Below are 18,733 nucleotides of genomic sequence, written 5' to 3' on the forward strand. Positions count from 1 at the left end.
TTGTGCAATCATCCATGCATTCCTTGATGACGACTTCTTCAGTCTCATAATCACGACGTGGAGTGACAAAGCCGTAAGGATTAGTGTATGGAGCAGCACATGGAGTAGTGCAAGGAGTAACAAATGGAGTAGCACACACTAAAAAATGCTGGGTTAAATATAACCCAGCGCTGGGTTAAAAAGGGACAAACCCAGCTATTGGGTTCTTTTGACCCAGCGGTTGGGATGTTTTGAAGCCAACCGCTGAGTCAAAACAACCCAATAGCTGGGTTTGTCCCTTTTTAACCCAGCGCTGGGTTATATTTAACCCAGCATTTTTTTAGAGTGTATGTTGTAGCATACGGAATAGCGCAAGGAGTAACACGTGGAGTAGTGCAAGGGTTAACGCATGGGTTTACATATGGGTTCACGTAAACATTTGCCCAGGGGTTTACAGATAGGTTTGTTTTTGATAAAGAATTGCTGGTTCCTGTGTAAAAAAAATAATGATGTTGTTCATGGTTTCACCATAATGCATCCAGAGAACTCCGATCAACCAGTAGTTTACAGTTGACTGTTCCAAGAACACGCTTAAAATTGAAAGGAGACCATGCCTTTTCAGTGGCTGCGCCACAGCTTTAGAACAATTTGCCATTCTACATAAAAACTGCACCAACATACATTGATTTTAAATCTCTTCTTAAAACTCATTTATTTACTGTTGCATATGGTCATAAGTAGGTGCAGGGGTATAATTGTTGTGTATTGTCTGTTGGTGTTTTCTATGTTTACTGCTTATTTAGGGTACTTGCTTAAACTTTGTACAGCACTTTGGCCAACAGCTGTTGTTTTTAAATGTGCTTTTTAAATAAATATGACTGACTGACTGACTGACTGAATGGATTTAATTCTGTGAATTTATACTCTCATCATACAGATCTGCAATGTAAGCTGAGGGGTGTGTTTTATCCAAACCAGTACAAAACTTTATTTGTTATAGCTCACCACACATTTTTTCTAGCAGACAGTAGCTTGTGATGGATACATAAACATAAAACTTCAGTCTTGCACAAAATATTTTTCCTTGCCTTTAACTGCATGAAATATTTTGTGTGTGTATGTGTGTGCATCCATCAAAGTAAAAGTCTAGACTTTTGATCAGTAGAGAATGGACTGTAAGTTACGTTATAGGTGTGTATCCTGGATATGTATAAATAAAACATACTTTTTATTTTATTATTTCAATTCATTTTAATACTCAAAGTGGAGTTAGTGAAAATAATTGCATTTAATACTTATAAGTTTAAACAATACAAATATTTTGCAAATTATATGATCAGCACAATTTGAGTAAAATTTTAATTTAAAAATAAATGTCCACAGAATGTGTCTAGTTGTCTGTCTTTCTTTCTTTCTTTTTCATTCTTTCTTTCCTGGCAGCAGCACGTTTATATACAAATTGCACACACCATAGGCCACCCCTCTGCCTGTATACACCTACTATAAATATTGACACAGAGATGGGTGTTTTTATTTATACATTTATTATCATTTGAATGTATTGCGACATATAGTAGGCACAACTTTCATAATGAATATTTCTCAGTTCGCCCACTCTTATAACCACATATCAAAGTTATTAAATTATTAATATTTTTAATGCTGAGGCAGCAATTAACAATACACCTAAATGAAGAATATCCACCATAAAACAACCACAAATATTTGAGTTTTTAATGAAAGTTTTTCTTTCACAACAACATTAAAAAAACAGTGTATCTGAGATCCTTATGAACAAGTTTACAGTTCAAAGCAACAGCCATTTCTTCTCTTCAGGTAATTAAATACTTTTTCACTTTTTAACAGTAATGTTGGCAACTCCATGGACTTGATTAAGTTGGGAACAGTCAAGTGATGCCAGAATTTTATGTGTGCCATGCCTCACTGGAACAAATGTCTCTGTCAGGTTCACTGTGGCCAGGCTTGCAATATCACTGAGAAAGAGAGAGAAATATTACATGTAGTAATATAAATAGGTACGTTTTCCTGTGAGGTCAGGGTTGAATCAATCTTACCCATATTTAACAAGTCTGGCATGCTTCAGTCCCAGACCCTCAATACGGAATATCACATTCCTTAGACTGCAAGAAAGTGGATTCTGGAATGTGATTTTTACTGGCACTTCTTGACCCACAACAGCATCACATACAGGCTGAAAGGTAAAAAATGTCACAATTTTATATACCATAACATTTGACACATTTAGGCAAAATTCATGATCAGTGGCCAGTTTCCACCAAAAATGTAATTGTTACCCTTTAGGCCATTAGCAACCCATGAAGATTTAAAAAGACAGAACCTGCTAAACTCACAGAAATAACAAGGTCTGGTGTGCGCAGTCTGAAGTGGAACTGGGTTGCAAGAATCTGCTTGGTCTGAGCCACGTGTCCAAAGAGATGGAGCATCAAGGCTGCCTGGTCTCCTAGGTGGTTATTATACTCGTCATATCGCAGGGTCCAAGGTACAGTCTGGACTACAGAACAAAGAGTTAAACAATGAATTATTTCAAGTATACTTTTAAAACAGTTGCAATCTTTCTCTTACAGTACAGGGTTGATTATCATCGCTTACCCTCACAGGCCTTCATCTCAATGTTCATTTGGCTCTTCCTCACTAAGGAATTATGGACTCCGGTGTAGTATGTGGCTGCCACTTGACTGTACAGAGTGACGGTACGAGGTGAGTTGCATTTATTCTTCAAAACGATGGAAAGCACAGCATCCTTGCCCACGCATGGTCCATCACCCTGCATGGTGACTTTAACAGTCACATCCTCAGCACAGGGCAATGGGTAGGTACACCGCTTGGAGCCATGACGAATTGCTGTTTCTAAAGCAATGCGCTCTTCCTCCGTACCTTATTAATGTTAATAAAGTCAACATTTAACATCAAGACATTTCCTAATTGTGACTGTTAACTTACTGAGATGTGTGAGATTTCACCTCGTGGATGTTTGTAGAGGTGTGTGATATCAAAGCGTTTGTCTGATCCGACAGCTTTGGTGCTGATGCAGTGACCAACTGCATTTTTTTCAACATGGACAACACCAAATGTCCCATTACATCTCTGCTGCCAGTAGACTCTATCATTGTTCACCTAAAACACAATCAACAGTACTACGCTAGCACTTGTGTTTACATGGGACAGAAACGTCAAAACGGAATATTAAGGAACTGACGCACTTCAGCAAAAACAAATGGCACATCGTGCTTCAGGAAGGTCTGTCCACTACGGATCGCAGCAACAGAGGTGGGGCCGCAGTGGAAGAAGCCCTGGCTGGTCAATTGAGGAGTGGAATCAACCACCTGCCAACCTCCGAAACCAGATGGCAGGTCTGACCGAGTCATCCAGGCCTCATTCCACACGTGGTAGTTCCTACATGGAAGAGGAGAAGAATCATAGAAAGAGAAAACAAACTGTGAAAGGAATAGAAAAGAGTGATAACAAAATTTAACAACTTCAGAGACTATATATCAATATAGTCTACACATGCAACAGTGTAAAAACTTTGTTTGTAAGAATAATACTTACCAGATTGAATTACAGTTCATGTGATCAATCAGCTGGAATTTCTCATCCAAATAGACGTCAGATGTCAAACAAACGTCAGTGTCATGAGCAGAACAGAAGTTTGAGACTGGACGAGCAGGAATTCCCAAACACCTCAACACTACGAGAAAGAGAGGAGAAATAAGTGCATGACATCTATAATCACTTTCTCAAAACTTTTTCTCCTTGTCCAGCCTGCAGGACCTCTTACGTGTGTTGGTGACTCCAGCAAAGGCCGAGCTCTGTCCATATTTGACCGGTATTCCTCCACATTTGTGGTACTGTTTCAGGATGGCACTGCTGCTGCACCAGGATGTCGGAGCGGTTCCATCTCCATAGCAGTTTGACCAGTTACCCACCAGCACACCACAGTCTTTGTTGGCAATAACCTGATAAAGAATAGATGATTGAAAAGCTTCATGCAGATGTACTGCACTCAAAACAAAGCAAATCAGGCCATTGTGTCAGGCTTTTCAGCTTCAAATCAGGGTGCAGTTAAGAAGAAAATGAAGACTCACCATGTCAGACACCACTCTGGAAATGTTAATGGGGTTTCCCCATCCTGAGCAAGGTGTACAGCTCTTCTCCAACACATAAATACACGCAGACAAGATTCCCTCCTCGAACTAAGAAACAGAGAGCAGAGAGGAAGAAAATATAGAAACATTATAGCCAATTACCTTTCTGGTAATAGCTTTCTACACATTACAGATTCTCAGATTTGAGTTTCTATTAGCTACTGTGTTCTGCAAACTTTGAGTGAAAAGTTTGGCTCTTACTTGACCAAAGTTCCATGTTCTGCAGCCAATCTGCTGCTTAGTTCCATAGTAGATTCTGCCCATGTCATTCAGCACATACTCAGCTCTCTCTGAGTCATCTTCCAGGTACACACAGTCATCTGATAAAGAAACAGAGATAGTTGAATTAAGTATATTTTTTGCATGTGTGTGTTTGTGTTTCAGATGTGTAATGAAACGCATACCTTTACACCAGGGGTTGAACAGCATGTAAATGTCATTTTGAGGAACACAAGGTAAAGTGAATCTGCCTCCTGGACAGTGTGTCACGACACTGAGCTGGTATCGTCCAACGCAAGCAGTCGGAACAGAGTGCACACACAGTTTGATTCGGTTTTGTCCTTGTTCTACAATCTTTGCTCCCCAGCAGTCTTTCTTGAATTCTTCCACAATTGGAACGATTACATAAGTGCCGTCCCGGATGGATGAGATATGACCTGTAACATGCACAGAAGAACAAGTGTTCTAGTGAGGCTGAAATAATAAATTGTTTGTCACGTGGTTGTTACAAAAAGGCTATAACTGACCAAGTTTCAGCTCCAGGTGAAATTTGTCTCTATTTGGAATGAAAGCTCGGCTCAGCTCAACCCACATCTGAAAACACTGCCCTCTGCGGACGATAAGGTGATCACTCTGATAACAACCTGTGTGATGTTCCAGTCGATTTTGCCCTTTTCTGTCTTTAAGGAGGTCAACAGTGCACACCTGCAGAACTGCATCTGAGGACAAGCAGGAGCAGAAAACAATCAAAGATCAGACCTTGATATTAGACGTTTTATTCCCACCATGCAGTGCAATGAGAAGATTTACAGCTCTTACCATCACTTCCACAAGCTTGTATGCCTTTGAAATCACCACACGGGCTGATATTGCAAACAGACCGCCCGCATGCCCTGTCCTGCTCTTCCGATACCAGTTTGATTCCAGTGCAAATATTTTCACAAGACATTTTAAAAGCTTTAAAAAATAGACATGAGAAAGAGAATGGACAAATAAAATAAAACCTGTCATTCAAAATAAATGGCTTCTGAAATTTAATGTACATGATCATTTTAAAAATATATTTAAAATATAACTTTTGACTGGTACTGTATATATTAAAAGTTGTATTTTATTTAAATAAAACCAGGCCACAATCTTAAAATAATTCATGTTTTAATACTTACATGTTAGTAGTCCTTGTCCCTGAAATTGACTTTTATCAGTTTATTTAAAGAGTGATCAGAGTAATTGTTCTCAGGGAGCTTGAATTAATAAAGCATGTGAAAGCAGGTCTTGCTGGGACAAACGGCTGCTGCTCCAAATGAACCACATCGGTATATAATGACCTCCTCTCCACCCGAACTGCACATAGTGTGTGAAAATCTTTTCTTCTTGGTGAGTCACACAAGTTTTCCCTTTTACAAAAAATAATGAGTCAAATTAATAGTGTAGAATACAGGAACATTGTTGTATAATTGCTCTGCTGCTCAGCTGTCAATTAGAAATGTAAAAGCAGGCAATTATGCAGTTTTATCACACACAAAGAGAATAAAGGCAAAGCATGACACTTATTTTGTCACTGGCATTGTTTTGTGTAATATGATCCAGATGGCTACATCAATGTAATCTCATAATAGTTTTTTTAGATAAACTTAATGCTGATTATTAGTAATGAAAGAATGTACACATAATGATATAGATGATTAAGATTAAGTGACCTACTTGCACGTATTTCCTACTAAATATATCACATTTAAAGGACAAATCAAGTGACTCCTGTTACAGAGTAGAGATCAGACTCGATAAACAGTATAATAATTGATAAACACATTAAGTAACACATAAAGCTATGAATGTGTATCCTTGAGATAAACACAGAAAACTCTTTTCCTCATACTAAATACATTACATTTTAAGATATGATGCAGGACACAATGTGAAAATGAATGCATGCATTAAATATATAAATGAACAAGAACAATCTAGATCTGAAATTACTTCATTATGCTTCAGAATAACATTTGTAAAGGATGTGAAAAATAATGAACTTGAAAATAATATAATGAATGCTTTTATGTCCGTACGTGCATACCCACAGAGGGAAAACTCTGAAAGAAATTGTTTTCTTGAAAGGACTGTCTGCCAATAAATATTAATATAAACTGTTGTAGTAAATTTAAAAGAACACCAATTTGACACGATAAACATCTAGCGTAGCGTTAGTTCTGGCAGTCACGTTAGTCAAGCTCGCATCAGCTGACTCTCAGCTGATCCCCATCAACCTATGGGAATACGACACCTATCTAAGCATTCATATATAAGGTCCCTCAGTATTATCAGCAGTTTTCGCATTGCTCAATAGCTAATTACCCTCCGCCATCCCCAGCTCCTCCTCTGTCAGTCAGGATTCAGCCTTCTGATTCTCCTTTAAATCAGACTAATTCTAAAATGTGTACATAACATTATTGAACTTTAACGATATCTGCAATACATTTATGTTGGTTCTGTTTACCCTGGGGGGGTTATCGCTGCTCTCCCTGCTCTCATCCATGCTAGGCTGGATGAACCAGAACAGAACCATACCGCCAATCCAAACCGTATGCTAATTGTCAATCATCTTTGACAATAGTGGTCCTGACAGAAATATCACATCATGCTTGCCTAACATTTGGTCAATGTAAAGTTGACCACAGAGAAGCATCCAGAGCAACACAATCCTTCCTAATACACTAGTAGAACTGACTGCAAGAGAGGAGGTTAAAAAAAAACATTTAAAAAAAGCCAGAAGTAATTATGTACTCTGCACTAATGAAGCCTGAAAGTAAAAGATGGAAACTTAATTCCACCCAATAATTAAGAGATTTGAGTCTCTGAGAAGTGTTGCAGTTATGACACCAGATCACAACATGAAAAGATTACTAGTTTCTGTGATGTAGCTAAATGTATTTGAAAAACCCCAAATCTTTCCAAATACATATTTTTCTTTTCCAAGGCAAATGCAGTGAACATCAACACTGTCTTATGTGGTTCCTGCTGTCTTGGATTTTTTTTCTGTATTGATGGACTTGGTCTGCAGCATGTCAGATTAATTATGGGTAAGACTTGCCGAGCATTATAATAATTGTCTGTAATACATAATAGAGTAATTTAGGAGATTATAAAATGCTTTACAGTAGACAGTCATTTCAGAGCAACCCTGTTTTCAAAAGTGATGAAAGCTCGTTGAGCACTTCTTGAGAGTTTTGCACTTGTGCTATTTTGGTTTCCACCCAACATCTTCATCAACTTGCCACACCGCCCTATATTACATTGATTTCACTGATTGAACTAAATTATTATGCTGTGTGATAAACACAATGGAATGGGAGAACTTATTACAATCTAATTGGTTAGATTGTAACAAGTGACATTTCAAGCCTGACCATACATTCTTAAAAATAAAGGTGCTTCACGATGCCATAGAAGAACCTTTTTGTCTAAATGGTTCCATAAAGAACCTTTAACATCTGAAGAACCTTTCTGTTTCACAAAAGGTTCTTTGTGGCGAAAGAAGGTTCTTCAGATTATAAAAAGGTAAGAAAGAGATGGTTCTTTAAAGAACCTTTGACTAAATGGTTCTTTGCGGAACCAAAAAACCTTTTGAAGCACCTTTATTTTTAAGAGTGTACTGAGCCTGACATTTATTCCCTTGCAAATTACCTTGTAGTTTGAGTTGCCAAGATAATTGTCAGGGGAAAAAAAGAACTAAAATGATTTCACACAAGGACATTTTTAAGTGCTAGTAACTGCAAGAACCACTAAAACCTTTCCACATGGATTGATTTTGAATTGGATGGATGGATGGATGGATGGATAGAACAATGTGTATAATGATACATGGGTCATTCCTGGGATTCAGAGTTTTTAAAGTAGTGGTTCAACAACAAAAAAAAGAATTGTTAGAAGCTTTTCACAATATTTTAGTAGACCCATTATACTGAATTATATAAAAAAAACAGACTTTAAAGTTATGTCCCTCAGTGTGAACTCAACACCGTCACACTAATGTGCGCATTCTACGCCCATAATAATTTAGACTCCACTCACATGTAACATCATTTACCAGAAATTACATCATTCAGGTCTCTTTAATAGTGGTGCAGAAAATGGTTAGTAGTATCATACGTATTATTCATATTTTTGAGGTATATTATAGTCAGGGAGGGTACTATCAAGCTTAACAACTCAGCCCCGTCACAAAAAATTTAAATGGAAAATTATTATTTTTCAACATTTTGTTTTAATCCATAAGTATATACAATGTATTTATTGTATTGCTTCCATATATGGTCTACTCTCCGAACTACACGAGGAGCAGTGGCCATTTTAAGAGAAAAACCACAACCCCGTCACAAATATATGTATTTCTCATTGTTACGGGGTTGTAAACTTGTGACAGGGTTGAGTTATTTACTTCATTTATTAATAATTTTAATGAAAAAATAAAATAAAATAAAATAGTCATGGTTTCAGTAAATATATACTTACCAACATCATGACAACTCATATTTTTGTTATAAATTGAATTTTTGAGGTAATATGTCCATTTAAACATAACAAGCATCACACATCAGAAATTGCACCCACATTTGCAGCAGAAAGACAGTGTTGGCAATGCAGATATTTACCCAGAAAGATTGGGACAATATGAGAGACAAACAAAACCAAAATTAAAGGCAATGTGTTCACTTCAAATGTGATACAGACTTCAATCCCGACACACCTTGTCATATTAATATATATGGGAAAATATATGGAAGACAATTAAGAATGAAGCATTTCTTGCTGATTGCCATCTAACATGTTAAGGACTAAACTTCTAAATTAAAAATATTTTTTACAAAAGTAAAAAGACCATAGACACAATTTGTGTATTTTTAGCTTCAGTCCTATAAAAATGTGAAAAGTATGATAAATGTTACATTTGTTCATCATTAAATTGCTATGAGCGACACATGAGCAGTAGGTAGATGTTTGTTTTATAGCAAGTTCTGTGTAAAATCATTTTTAAACCAATCCCATTTTGTCCATTACGGGATTGAGAAAAAACAAAAGGTGTCTAAAATCTGGAAAAAAAAAAAAGTTTTGATATGTGTCTAATGATGTGGAGGATTTAAAAAATGAATCATATGTAGTTGAAAAAAATGTATATTCCAAGTTGAAATGTTACCGAATCCCAGGAATGACCCACATATAGATGCATGGATGGAACGATGAAACGAATACTGAATGAATGAATATTGTCCCTTTCACTGTTTTCTGTCACGTTTGACCAGAATTACTAGACAGACTATAGTTGTCATAAAAAATGTACCCATAACAAAAACCCATTGTTCTTTTAATAATGTGCTGAACTGTTAAGTTTTGGATGTTTTGGGGTCATTTTGATTTAATTGGTCATATTAAAGGCTATTTCTCCTTATTTCCTCATACACCTTCTGGGTGGAGCATACCGTTCAGTTTGGGGATGGTGAACAATTATGTTGTCTCAGAGAAAAAATAAATAAATCATGACATACTTGAAAATGCCTTCTACTGTATAATATAGTTGATAAATCCAAAGGTACATACTGATTTAAAGTTATGAAATCAGATTCCTTTTTTCCACTTCCACATGTCAAGGGACATCTCTTCCTTCATCACTCTAGGGGCTGCTGTTGTTTATTCACAGGGCCTGTCAGGAAAACAGAAAAATAAAAATTTGAGAATAAAACATGAAAATTTAAACGGGTGATTTTTTTCATTCTCTTTCATGAGAATTTCTATGCTTGAATTTTCTCTGCTTTCCAATTTTATGAGTCATTCTCTTTAATAACTGACTAACAATCATATATCAAAGAGTCGTCCTTGATCTGACAATCTTGAGAGAGAAATATAAGAATAATAGACTCTTACTGCTATTTAATACTGCAGTTTAATTTAATATAATCATGCACTATTAATGTAGGCTATGTATTAGAGCTAATTGTGCCTTAAAATATCTAATCTCTTTGTTGAAAGGAGCTCAGTTCCTTCAAATGTATGTAAAATAAATGATTTTTGGCATTGCATAAGATGCACAAATCATTGCTCTCTTAATAGAGCAAAATTAACAAACAGGGTAATTAAGAAATATATCGACATACTTTGCTTATAGAATGTTTCTGATATCTCAATATCTCTGAGAGAATATGAATATATACTGCTAAAAAGTATAACTCAAGATATAAAATTAATATAAAAGAATACATATACAAAATTAAGTATATATGCATATATTTTTGTTAGTTTTATTACTATTTTCATCATCTTGGTGTATTCTGTGTAGACAGTGTCACACTGAATTGAATGGATTCTATTTTCTTTAGTCACATCGTGTCGCACCGCTAATGTCCAGTGGAGACAAGGTGTTAGTCTGAAAATGACTCTGCCTAAAGTTTAAAGGTTCAGAACAATTAAACTAAGATGTTAATTTCTCATGCTAATGACTCAGCATGACCTTTCATCTCTTTTTTAAGAGGACAATTACTCACACTCCTCAGCTATGAGCTGTGGATGGGGTGGAGATGGAAATGTAGTATAAATATCCCGTCTACTTTGGAGACAAACAACAGTACGAGCGACGAGCTGGTTAAAGCAGGACTTACTGTTCACTTGCTACAGCACTTCAAGTATTCGGTTCAGTTTCTCTTGAACAGACAAGGACTAAAACCATGTAAGTAATCATCTCAGACATTGTTTGAAACTTATTATGAATTGCTATTGATTCCTTTTTTCCACTTCCACATGTCAAGGGACATCTCTTCCTTCATCACTCTAGGGGCTGCTGTTGTTTATTCACAGGGCCTGTCAGGAAAACAGAAAAATAAAAATTTGAGAATAAAACATGAAAATTTAAACGGGTGATTTTTTTCATTCTCTTTCATGAGAATTTCTATGCTTGAATTTTCTCTGCTTTCCAATTTTATGAGTCATTCTCTTTAATAACTGACTAACAATCATATATCAAAGAGTCGTCCTTGATCTGACAATCTTGAGAGAGAAATATAAGAATAATAGACTCTTACTGCTATTTAATACTGCAGTTTAATTTAATATAATCATGCACTATTAATGTAGGCTATGTATTAGAGCTAATTGTGCCTTAAAATATCTAATCTCTTTGTTGAAAGGAGCTCAGTTCCTTCAAATGTATGTAAAATAAATGATTTTTGGCATTGCATAAGATGCACAAATCATTGCTCTCTTAATAGAGCAAAATTAACAAACAGGGTAATTAAGAAATATATCGACATACTTTGCTTATAGAATGTTTCTGATATCTCAATATCTCTGAGAGAATATGAATATATACTGCTAAAAAGTATAACTCAAGATATAAAATTAATATAAAAGAATACATATACAAAATTAAGTATATATGCATATATTTTTGTTAGTTTTATTACTATTTTCATCATCTTGGTGTATTCTGTGTAGACAGTGTCACACTGAATTGAATGGATTCTATTTTCTTTAGTCACATCGTGTCGCGCCGCTAATGTCCAGTGGAGACAAGGTGTTAGTCTGAAAATGACTCTGCCTAAAGTTCAAAGGTTCAGAACAATTAAACTAAGATGTTAATTTCTCATGCTAATGACTCAGCATGACCTTTCATCTCTTTTTTAAGAGGACAATTACTCACACTCCTCAGCTATGAGCTGTGAATGGGGTGGAGATGGAAATGTAGTATAAATATCCCGTCTACTTTGGAGACAAACAACAGTACGAGCGACGAGCTGGTTAAAGCAGGACTTACTGTTCACTTGCTACAGCACTTCAAGTATTCGGTTCAGTTTCTCTTGAACAGACAAGGACTAAAACCATGTAAGTAATCATCTCAGACATTGTTTGAAACTTATTATGAATTGCTATTAGAAAGCTGACATCTAGAATTCATAGGCCACCAAGAGTTGTTTAAAAACCCGGATTGTTATTTCCAATGACTTTCCTTTTCTGGTATGATTATATAGTTTATATAGTTATATAGTTAAGAATTTTGGCCTTTTGGGAACAGCCTAATGTTGTCAAGACACCAAACTTAAACGAAACTGGAGATCTGATTTCTAAGAGATTTCGTATTTGTGAATTATTAACCATCTACTGACCAAATACAGATGACACTCATGTCTCTCATTTCTTTCTTTTTTGCCCAGCATGCCTTTTGTATACAACCCATACAAAAACCTCTGCACCGTTGGCCGTTTCCCAGCCATTAAACTGCAGGAGGATGGCTGCAGGAAAGCAGCATGCTATACACCGGTTTACAACAACACTTGTGTTAACCCATGCGCAAACCCTTGTGTCAACCCTTGCTCTAAACCTTATGTAAATCCTTGGGCTAGCCCTTGCAATATCCCTTATGCTTACCCATATGTTAACCCTTGTGTTAACCCATGCGTCAACCCCTGTGTTAACCCATGTGTTAACCCTTGTGCTACTCCATACCCTAATCCTTGCGGTTTTGTCACTCCATGCCGTGATTATGAGACAAAGGAAGTCGTCGTCAAGGAATGCGTGGAGGATTGTACAAGCAAGCGAGTCTGTGGGGTCGAGGGTAAGGGACTTTGTCTTTTTTATCTTTGTCCTGCAATGCATGATGGAAATTATCCTTACTTGTAATAACTCAATGAATGATCTGTTTGATGATTATTTACCTGTTTTCTGCTTTTTCATTTTCTCAGATGCTGTCCTCCGGGTGAGTAAAGTTGACCTTCTCAAATGCAGGACCGGACAGAATCGTCAGGAGCATCACACACATTGTTTCCTTGATGATCATCTCATCGTCCGCAGAGGACAGTGTTTCAATATGTGGGTTGATCTGTGTCGTCCTTTCAATCGCAGTTGTGACAAGCTTCACCTGGAGCTCAAACTAGGTTGGTTATGACCAACAGCATGTGGAAACATGCCAAGAAATAGCATGAGCTGAACTAACAACAACTTTACCATAATTGAAATCTTTTGTTCTTCTGTGTGTTTTACAGGTCACATCCCATCCATCCGAGACGGCACTTATGTGATCGTTCCAATAGTGGAAGAATTCAAGAAAGACTGCTGGGGTGCAAAGATTGTAGAACAAGGACAAAACCGAATCAAACTGTGTGTGCACTCTGTTCCGACTGCTTGCGTTGGACGATACCAGCTCAGTGTCGTGACACACTGTCCAGGAGGCAGATTCACTTTACCTTGTGTTCCTGAAAATGAAATTTACATGTTGTTCAACCCCTGGTGTAAAGGTAAAACCTAAATATGAAAATGCAATAGAATGAGTAAAGTGAGCACTATTGAAACTTAATGAAGCTTTTCCATTTAAAGTAAAAAAATGTTTTCTTTATCAGATGACTGTGTGTACCTGAGTGATGACGCGGAGAGAGCTGAGTATGTGTTGAATGACACGGGCAGAATCTACTATGGAACTAAGCAGCAGATTGGCTGCAGAACATGGAACTTTGGTCAAGTAAGAGCCCAACATTTAATTAATATATTACAAAAGTTCAAGTTTAAGATATGCCAGAGATAAAGGCACCGCTACGGTTTCTGGCCACCCTAGACAGTTTTTCCTAACCTTCCCAAGATATAATTCCACAGAACAAGTGCATAAGATAGCATGAAGGTTGTTTAACAATATCTAATTTTCTTCCTCTCTGATCTGTGATTCTTAGTTTGAGAAGGGAATCTTGTCTGCGTGTATTTATGTGTTGGAGAAGAGCTGTAAACCTTGCTCAGGATGGGGAAACCCCATTAACATTTCCAGAGTAGTGTCTGACATGGTGAGTTTTCATTTACTTCTTATCAATACCCTGATTTCATGTTTGAAAGCCTGACACAATGGTCTAATTTGTTCTCTTCTGAATGCAGTACTTCTATAATATATTCAATCATCTCTCCTTATCAGGTTATTGCCAACAAAGACTGTGGTGTGCTGGTGGGTAACTGGTCAAACTGCTATGGAGATGGAACCGCTCCGACATCCTGGTGCAGCAGCAGTGCCATCCTGAAACAGTACCACAAATGTGGAGGAATACCGGTCAAATATGGACAGAGCTCGGCCTTTGCTGGAGTCACCAACACACGTAAGAGTTCCTGCAGACTGGACAAGGAGAAAAAGTTTTGAGAAAGTGATTGTAGATATGATGCACTTATATTCTTCTTCTCTTTCTCTTAGTGTTGAGGTGTTTGGGAATTCCAGCTCGTCCGGTCTCAAACTTCTGTTCTGCTCATGACACTGATGTTTGTTTGACATCTGACGTCTATTTGGATGAGAAATTCCAGCTGATCGATCACATGAACCGTGATTCAATCTGGTAAGTGTCATTACCATTTGTAACCAAGAGTTCCTCTGAATGTTCATGAACTGTTTCCATTTCTTTCATCTTCTCTTCCATGTAGGAACTACCACGTGTGGAATGAGGCCTGGATGACCCGGTCAGACCTGCCATCTGGTTTCGGAGGTTGGCAGGTGGTTGATTCCACTCCTCAACTGACCAGCCAGGGCTTCTTCCGCTGTGGCCCCACCTCTGTTGCTGCGATCCGCAGTGGACAGACCTTCCTGAAGCATGATGTGCCCTTCCTTTTCGCTGAAGTGCGTTAATTCCTTTAATTTACCATTGTGTCATACATCAGTTATAATGACATATGACTTATGATTCTCGTTTGTCTCTGTGTTCTAGGTGAATAATGATAAAGTTTACTGGCAGAGGAAATGTGATGGAACATTTGGTGTTGTCCATGTTGAGAAGGATGTAGTAGGTCACTGCATCAGCACCAAGGCTGTTGGCTCAGATCAACGTGTGGATATCACAAATCTCTACAAACACCCACTCGGTAAAAAACACATGCATTTCCATCTATTCCAGCACTCATTACTTTGAACCACGGTGCTTATACTAGTGATGAATGTTGGTGTTTCTCCTGTGTTTCATCACTCTCTAAATTTTCCTTTTACTTTCATTGATCAGGTTCTTCTGAGAAGTGCACTGCTTTGGAAACAGCTCTTCGTCATGGCTCCAAGCGATGCACTTACCCACTGCCCTGTGCTGAGGATGTTGTCTGTGAAGTCAACCTGAAAGGGGATGGATCATGTGTGGGCAAAGATGCTGTGCTTTGCATCAATCTAAAAAACAAATGCAGTTCACCTCGAAGTGTCACCCTCTACAGCCAGGCTGCAGCCATGTACTACACCGGAGTCAGAAAGACCTTCCTGAAGAAAGACCACACATGCATTGAGCTCAAGCCCTCTGAATGTGAGAAATTATAAAATCTGAAATCAAAGAGTTGCAATACATGAGACTACACAGTTGGTACAATGTATCTTATGGGTAAAGAGACTTGAGTATTCATTCAACATTTGTCACTTTTCCCCACAATAGGCAGACCTCTGGAATGGACCCTGAGTTATGAAGAGTATAAGGAACACCTGGTGGATCACGCCTCACTGATGCTCAACATCTTCGGACATGTGGCTCAGACTAAGCAGGTTCTGGCCACACAGTACAGCTTCAGACTGTGCACACCAGATCTTGTTATCGCTGTGAGTTCAAAGTTATGGTTCAACTGATAAATCTTTTGATTGTTTGAGATAATTTCATGCTAAATTGTGTCTTGGATGTGGTTCTTCTCAGCCTGTATGTGATGCTGTCTTGGGTCAAGAAGTGTCAGTCAAAATCACTTTCCAGAATCCACTGCCTTGTGTCCTGAGGAACACTGCATTCCGTTTTGTGGGACTTGGACTGCAGCATGCCAGAGTTGTTAACTATGGGTAAAATTAATTTAATTATTTTTTTAATTAAATAATCAAAGTTGCATTATGTTTAATTTTCACTTAATTGTATAAATTATGATTGCTAAACTCAAACAGTGATTATTTAATCAAAAAAAGTAAAATGTAATAATCACAGTAGAATTAAATAATCTTTCTTTCTTTCACAGTGACATTGCAGGGCATGCCACAGTGTGCCTGACGGAGAAGTTTATTCCCAAGTGTCACGGCCCACATAAACTTCTGGCATCATTTGATTGTCCTCAGCTCACTCAGGTGCATGGATTCGCCAACATTGTTGTCAAACAGCACTGTTAAACCAAACAAATAACTAAAACAGAGGAAACATCATGGCTCCATTGAACAGAAAGTGTTCACATTGAATTGATTTGCAAAATAAGATAACTTTTAGTTTCTCTTAACCTACAAGCTGTAACCCTTAAACTTCTTATGGTGCATTTAGTCATGATGTAGGACAAGTGCACTTATGCTTTATGCAAGACACTGTTGTCTTTTCATCTTTTCTGATTTTTGTTTTTTTGTAGTTTTTAGGAATTGGAATTTATGAGTTTGAGAGATTACAAATGTCATTATGAATCAGTCATTAACCTTTTTTTCTCATTTGGAAACTCAAGTAATTGTTTCGTGGTGTTGGTTACTCTGTCCTGTGTAGCTTCAGCTTCAAATAAAATATTTCTAGCATACTAAACTGTCATTTTGTGATGTGTAATTGAGCTGGATCTATAAAAAAAAACAAGGCTTATTCCTCTTGTCATTTAAAATTAGTAATACATTCTTGTCTTATACACTTTCCAGAACCTAGAATTTTATATTCACATAAATCCAAACTTTTGCAGACTCCTCAAAACATTAATATAATAATGTTAATAATAATAATCTCTTGAGTCTGTAGGAAGTTTAGTTTGTTCTCCTGAGACTGTAGGAGCTATAGAAATAAGGTTTATAAATTCAACTCTGACCTGCAATTTCGTATTACATGAAGGCTTGAGACCAATTTCTATTGGACCAAATTCTATTTCTATATTGACACATCATGATATGACCTCTCTCTACAGAAAATCAAAGATTGAGGAAGTGCTGATTTTAGCTGATCCTGTTTTATATAATACATCTTTAAAAGATTACAAAAATCTAATAAAAAGAGAGGCTGCTAGGTACACAGTGTCATTGGAAACAGGAACCAATAGTACATTTCAACATTAAAACATATAATTGATGGACACAGCTATTGAACCGAACTGAATCAACAGTGATTTCAAAACAACTGATTTCAAATGAATAATGACTGTTTACTATTATCTTTTTAGAGCTGCTTTACAGAATGAATGAATTTTGTTTGCATCATTGAATCATTATTTTCTTGTTTATCGCTGTAAAGCTGCTTTGAAACAATCTGCATGTTATGTGTATATATATAGAAAAAGACAGTAAGAGAAGTGGAAGTGAAAGAGGGACAGAAGAAAATGGAAGGTTTTTTCCATAATGACTTTTATTGAAGCATTTGTAGCAGAAAGACCCACAAGTGGGAACTATTCACTTCAAGGAAAATAACAGACCATCAGGCAGGGATCAAGCAACCAGTTTCTCAGAGCAGGAACAAGCAAACAGGTGCAGGATGGTTCCCTATTGTGATTTATTAAAAAATAGTCATTTAATACTTTTTACATTTAACACTCAAATGTGTGCAGAGTGGCACACCCAGACAGTGGATTAACAGTAATGACCATTTGTAAAGCTACTTTTAAACAATTTATATTGTGAAAAGAGCTATACAAATAAATTTGACTTGACAGGTACCTGAGAGCCAGGTCCCCAACACAAGCAGCCAGGTGCCAGCAGCACTAAAAAAAGAAAAACAAAATGTGCCATGGATGAGTGCCACAGATGCATTTGAAAATAAAATATTATTCATGTGCCAATTTAAACAACAAGTTTCACACAGTTGTTTAAAGTGACAGTTCACCCAAAAATGAAAATTACCCCATGATTTACTCACCTTCATGCCATCTTAGGTGTTTATGGCTTTCTTCTTTCAGATAAATACAATCAGAGTTATATTAATAACGAGTGACAATCACGCAGTGTGAATTATCAAAGACGCAATCCGAGGGAATCGCTGACACGTCGCCGACGCCCATGAAATATTTGGCATGCTAAATATCTGGAGCTGTCGGCGATTCACAATCACGCTGTGTGAAATGAGTTCTGACTGAAAAACACATCGGCGATGACCTACAGCCAATGAGAGACCAAGATACAGGGCAGCGGGAAGTTCGGGGAGGAGTTATATGAAACGTAGTTTGCGGACCATTGTTGCCAAATTCGCGATTGCCGCCGGTTGTTTTTTTATGTCAGCAGGGTGAAGTGACCCCAATAACGTAATATTTAGGCCCTGGAATGTGAACTGTACCAGGAGAACCCCGCCAAAAAAAAATCTATTTTACCCACCCCCCCGAACCTGATTTTTATTGGGGGACACCCTCGAAAGCAATTGGGCTATTTTCAGGCTAGTTTTGAGTAGTAATTGGGC

The 18,733-nt window shown here is 37.3% G+C and overlaps 2 protein-coding genes across 2 annotated transcripts; one reads left to right on the plus strand and one right to left on the minus strand.

The window, feature by feature from the left end:
* Positions 1-1,831: 1,831 nt before the first annotated feature.
* On the minus strand, positions 1,832-5,108 carry LOC107558716 (protein-glutamine gamma-glutamyltransferase K-like; the record flags this gene model as incomplete). The annotated part of the gene is made up of 12 exons (XM_016242385.1): positions 1,832-1,973; positions 2,055-2,191; positions 2,352-2,512; positions 2,611-2,895; positions 2,982-3,135; positions 3,222-3,414; positions 3,571-3,709; positions 3,800-3,977; positions 4,107-4,214; positions 4,368-4,486; positions 4,571-4,822; positions 4,913-5,108. Coding segments are annotated over 12 exons (2,064 nt in total), but the record flags the coding sequence as incomplete, so codon positions are not given.
* A 7,473-nt stretch (positions 5,109-12,581) lies between these two features.
* On the plus strand, positions 12,582-16,667 carry LOC107558717 (protein-glutamine gamma-glutamyltransferase K-like). Its single transcript, XM_016242386.1, has 14 exons — positions 12,582-12,981; positions 13,109-13,300; positions 13,409-13,660; positions 13,763-13,881; positions 14,087-14,194; positions 14,320-14,497; positions 14,590-14,728; positions 14,814-15,006; positions 15,095-15,248; positions 15,383-15,667; positions 15,794-15,954; positions 16,046-16,182; positions 16,353-16,423; positions 16,455-16,667. Exons 1-14 carry the CDS (start codon positions 12,582-12,584, stop codon positions 16,511-16,513), a joined length of 2,448 nt encoding a protein of 815 aa, XP_016097872.1. The 3' UTR covers positions 16,514-16,667.
* The last annotated feature ends 2,066 nt before the right edge of the window (positions 16,668-18,733 follow it).

This window comes from Sinocyclocheilus grahami, unplaced genomic scaffold (genome assembly GCF_001515645.1).
Source record: "Sinocyclocheilus grahami isolate Dianchi unplaced genomic scaffold, SAMN03320097.WGS_v1.1 scaffold657.1, whole genome shotgun sequence".
Classification (NCBI taxonomy): domain Eukaryota; kingdom Metazoa; phylum Chordata; class Actinopteri; order Cypriniformes; family Cyprinidae; genus Sinocyclocheilus; species Sinocyclocheilus grahami.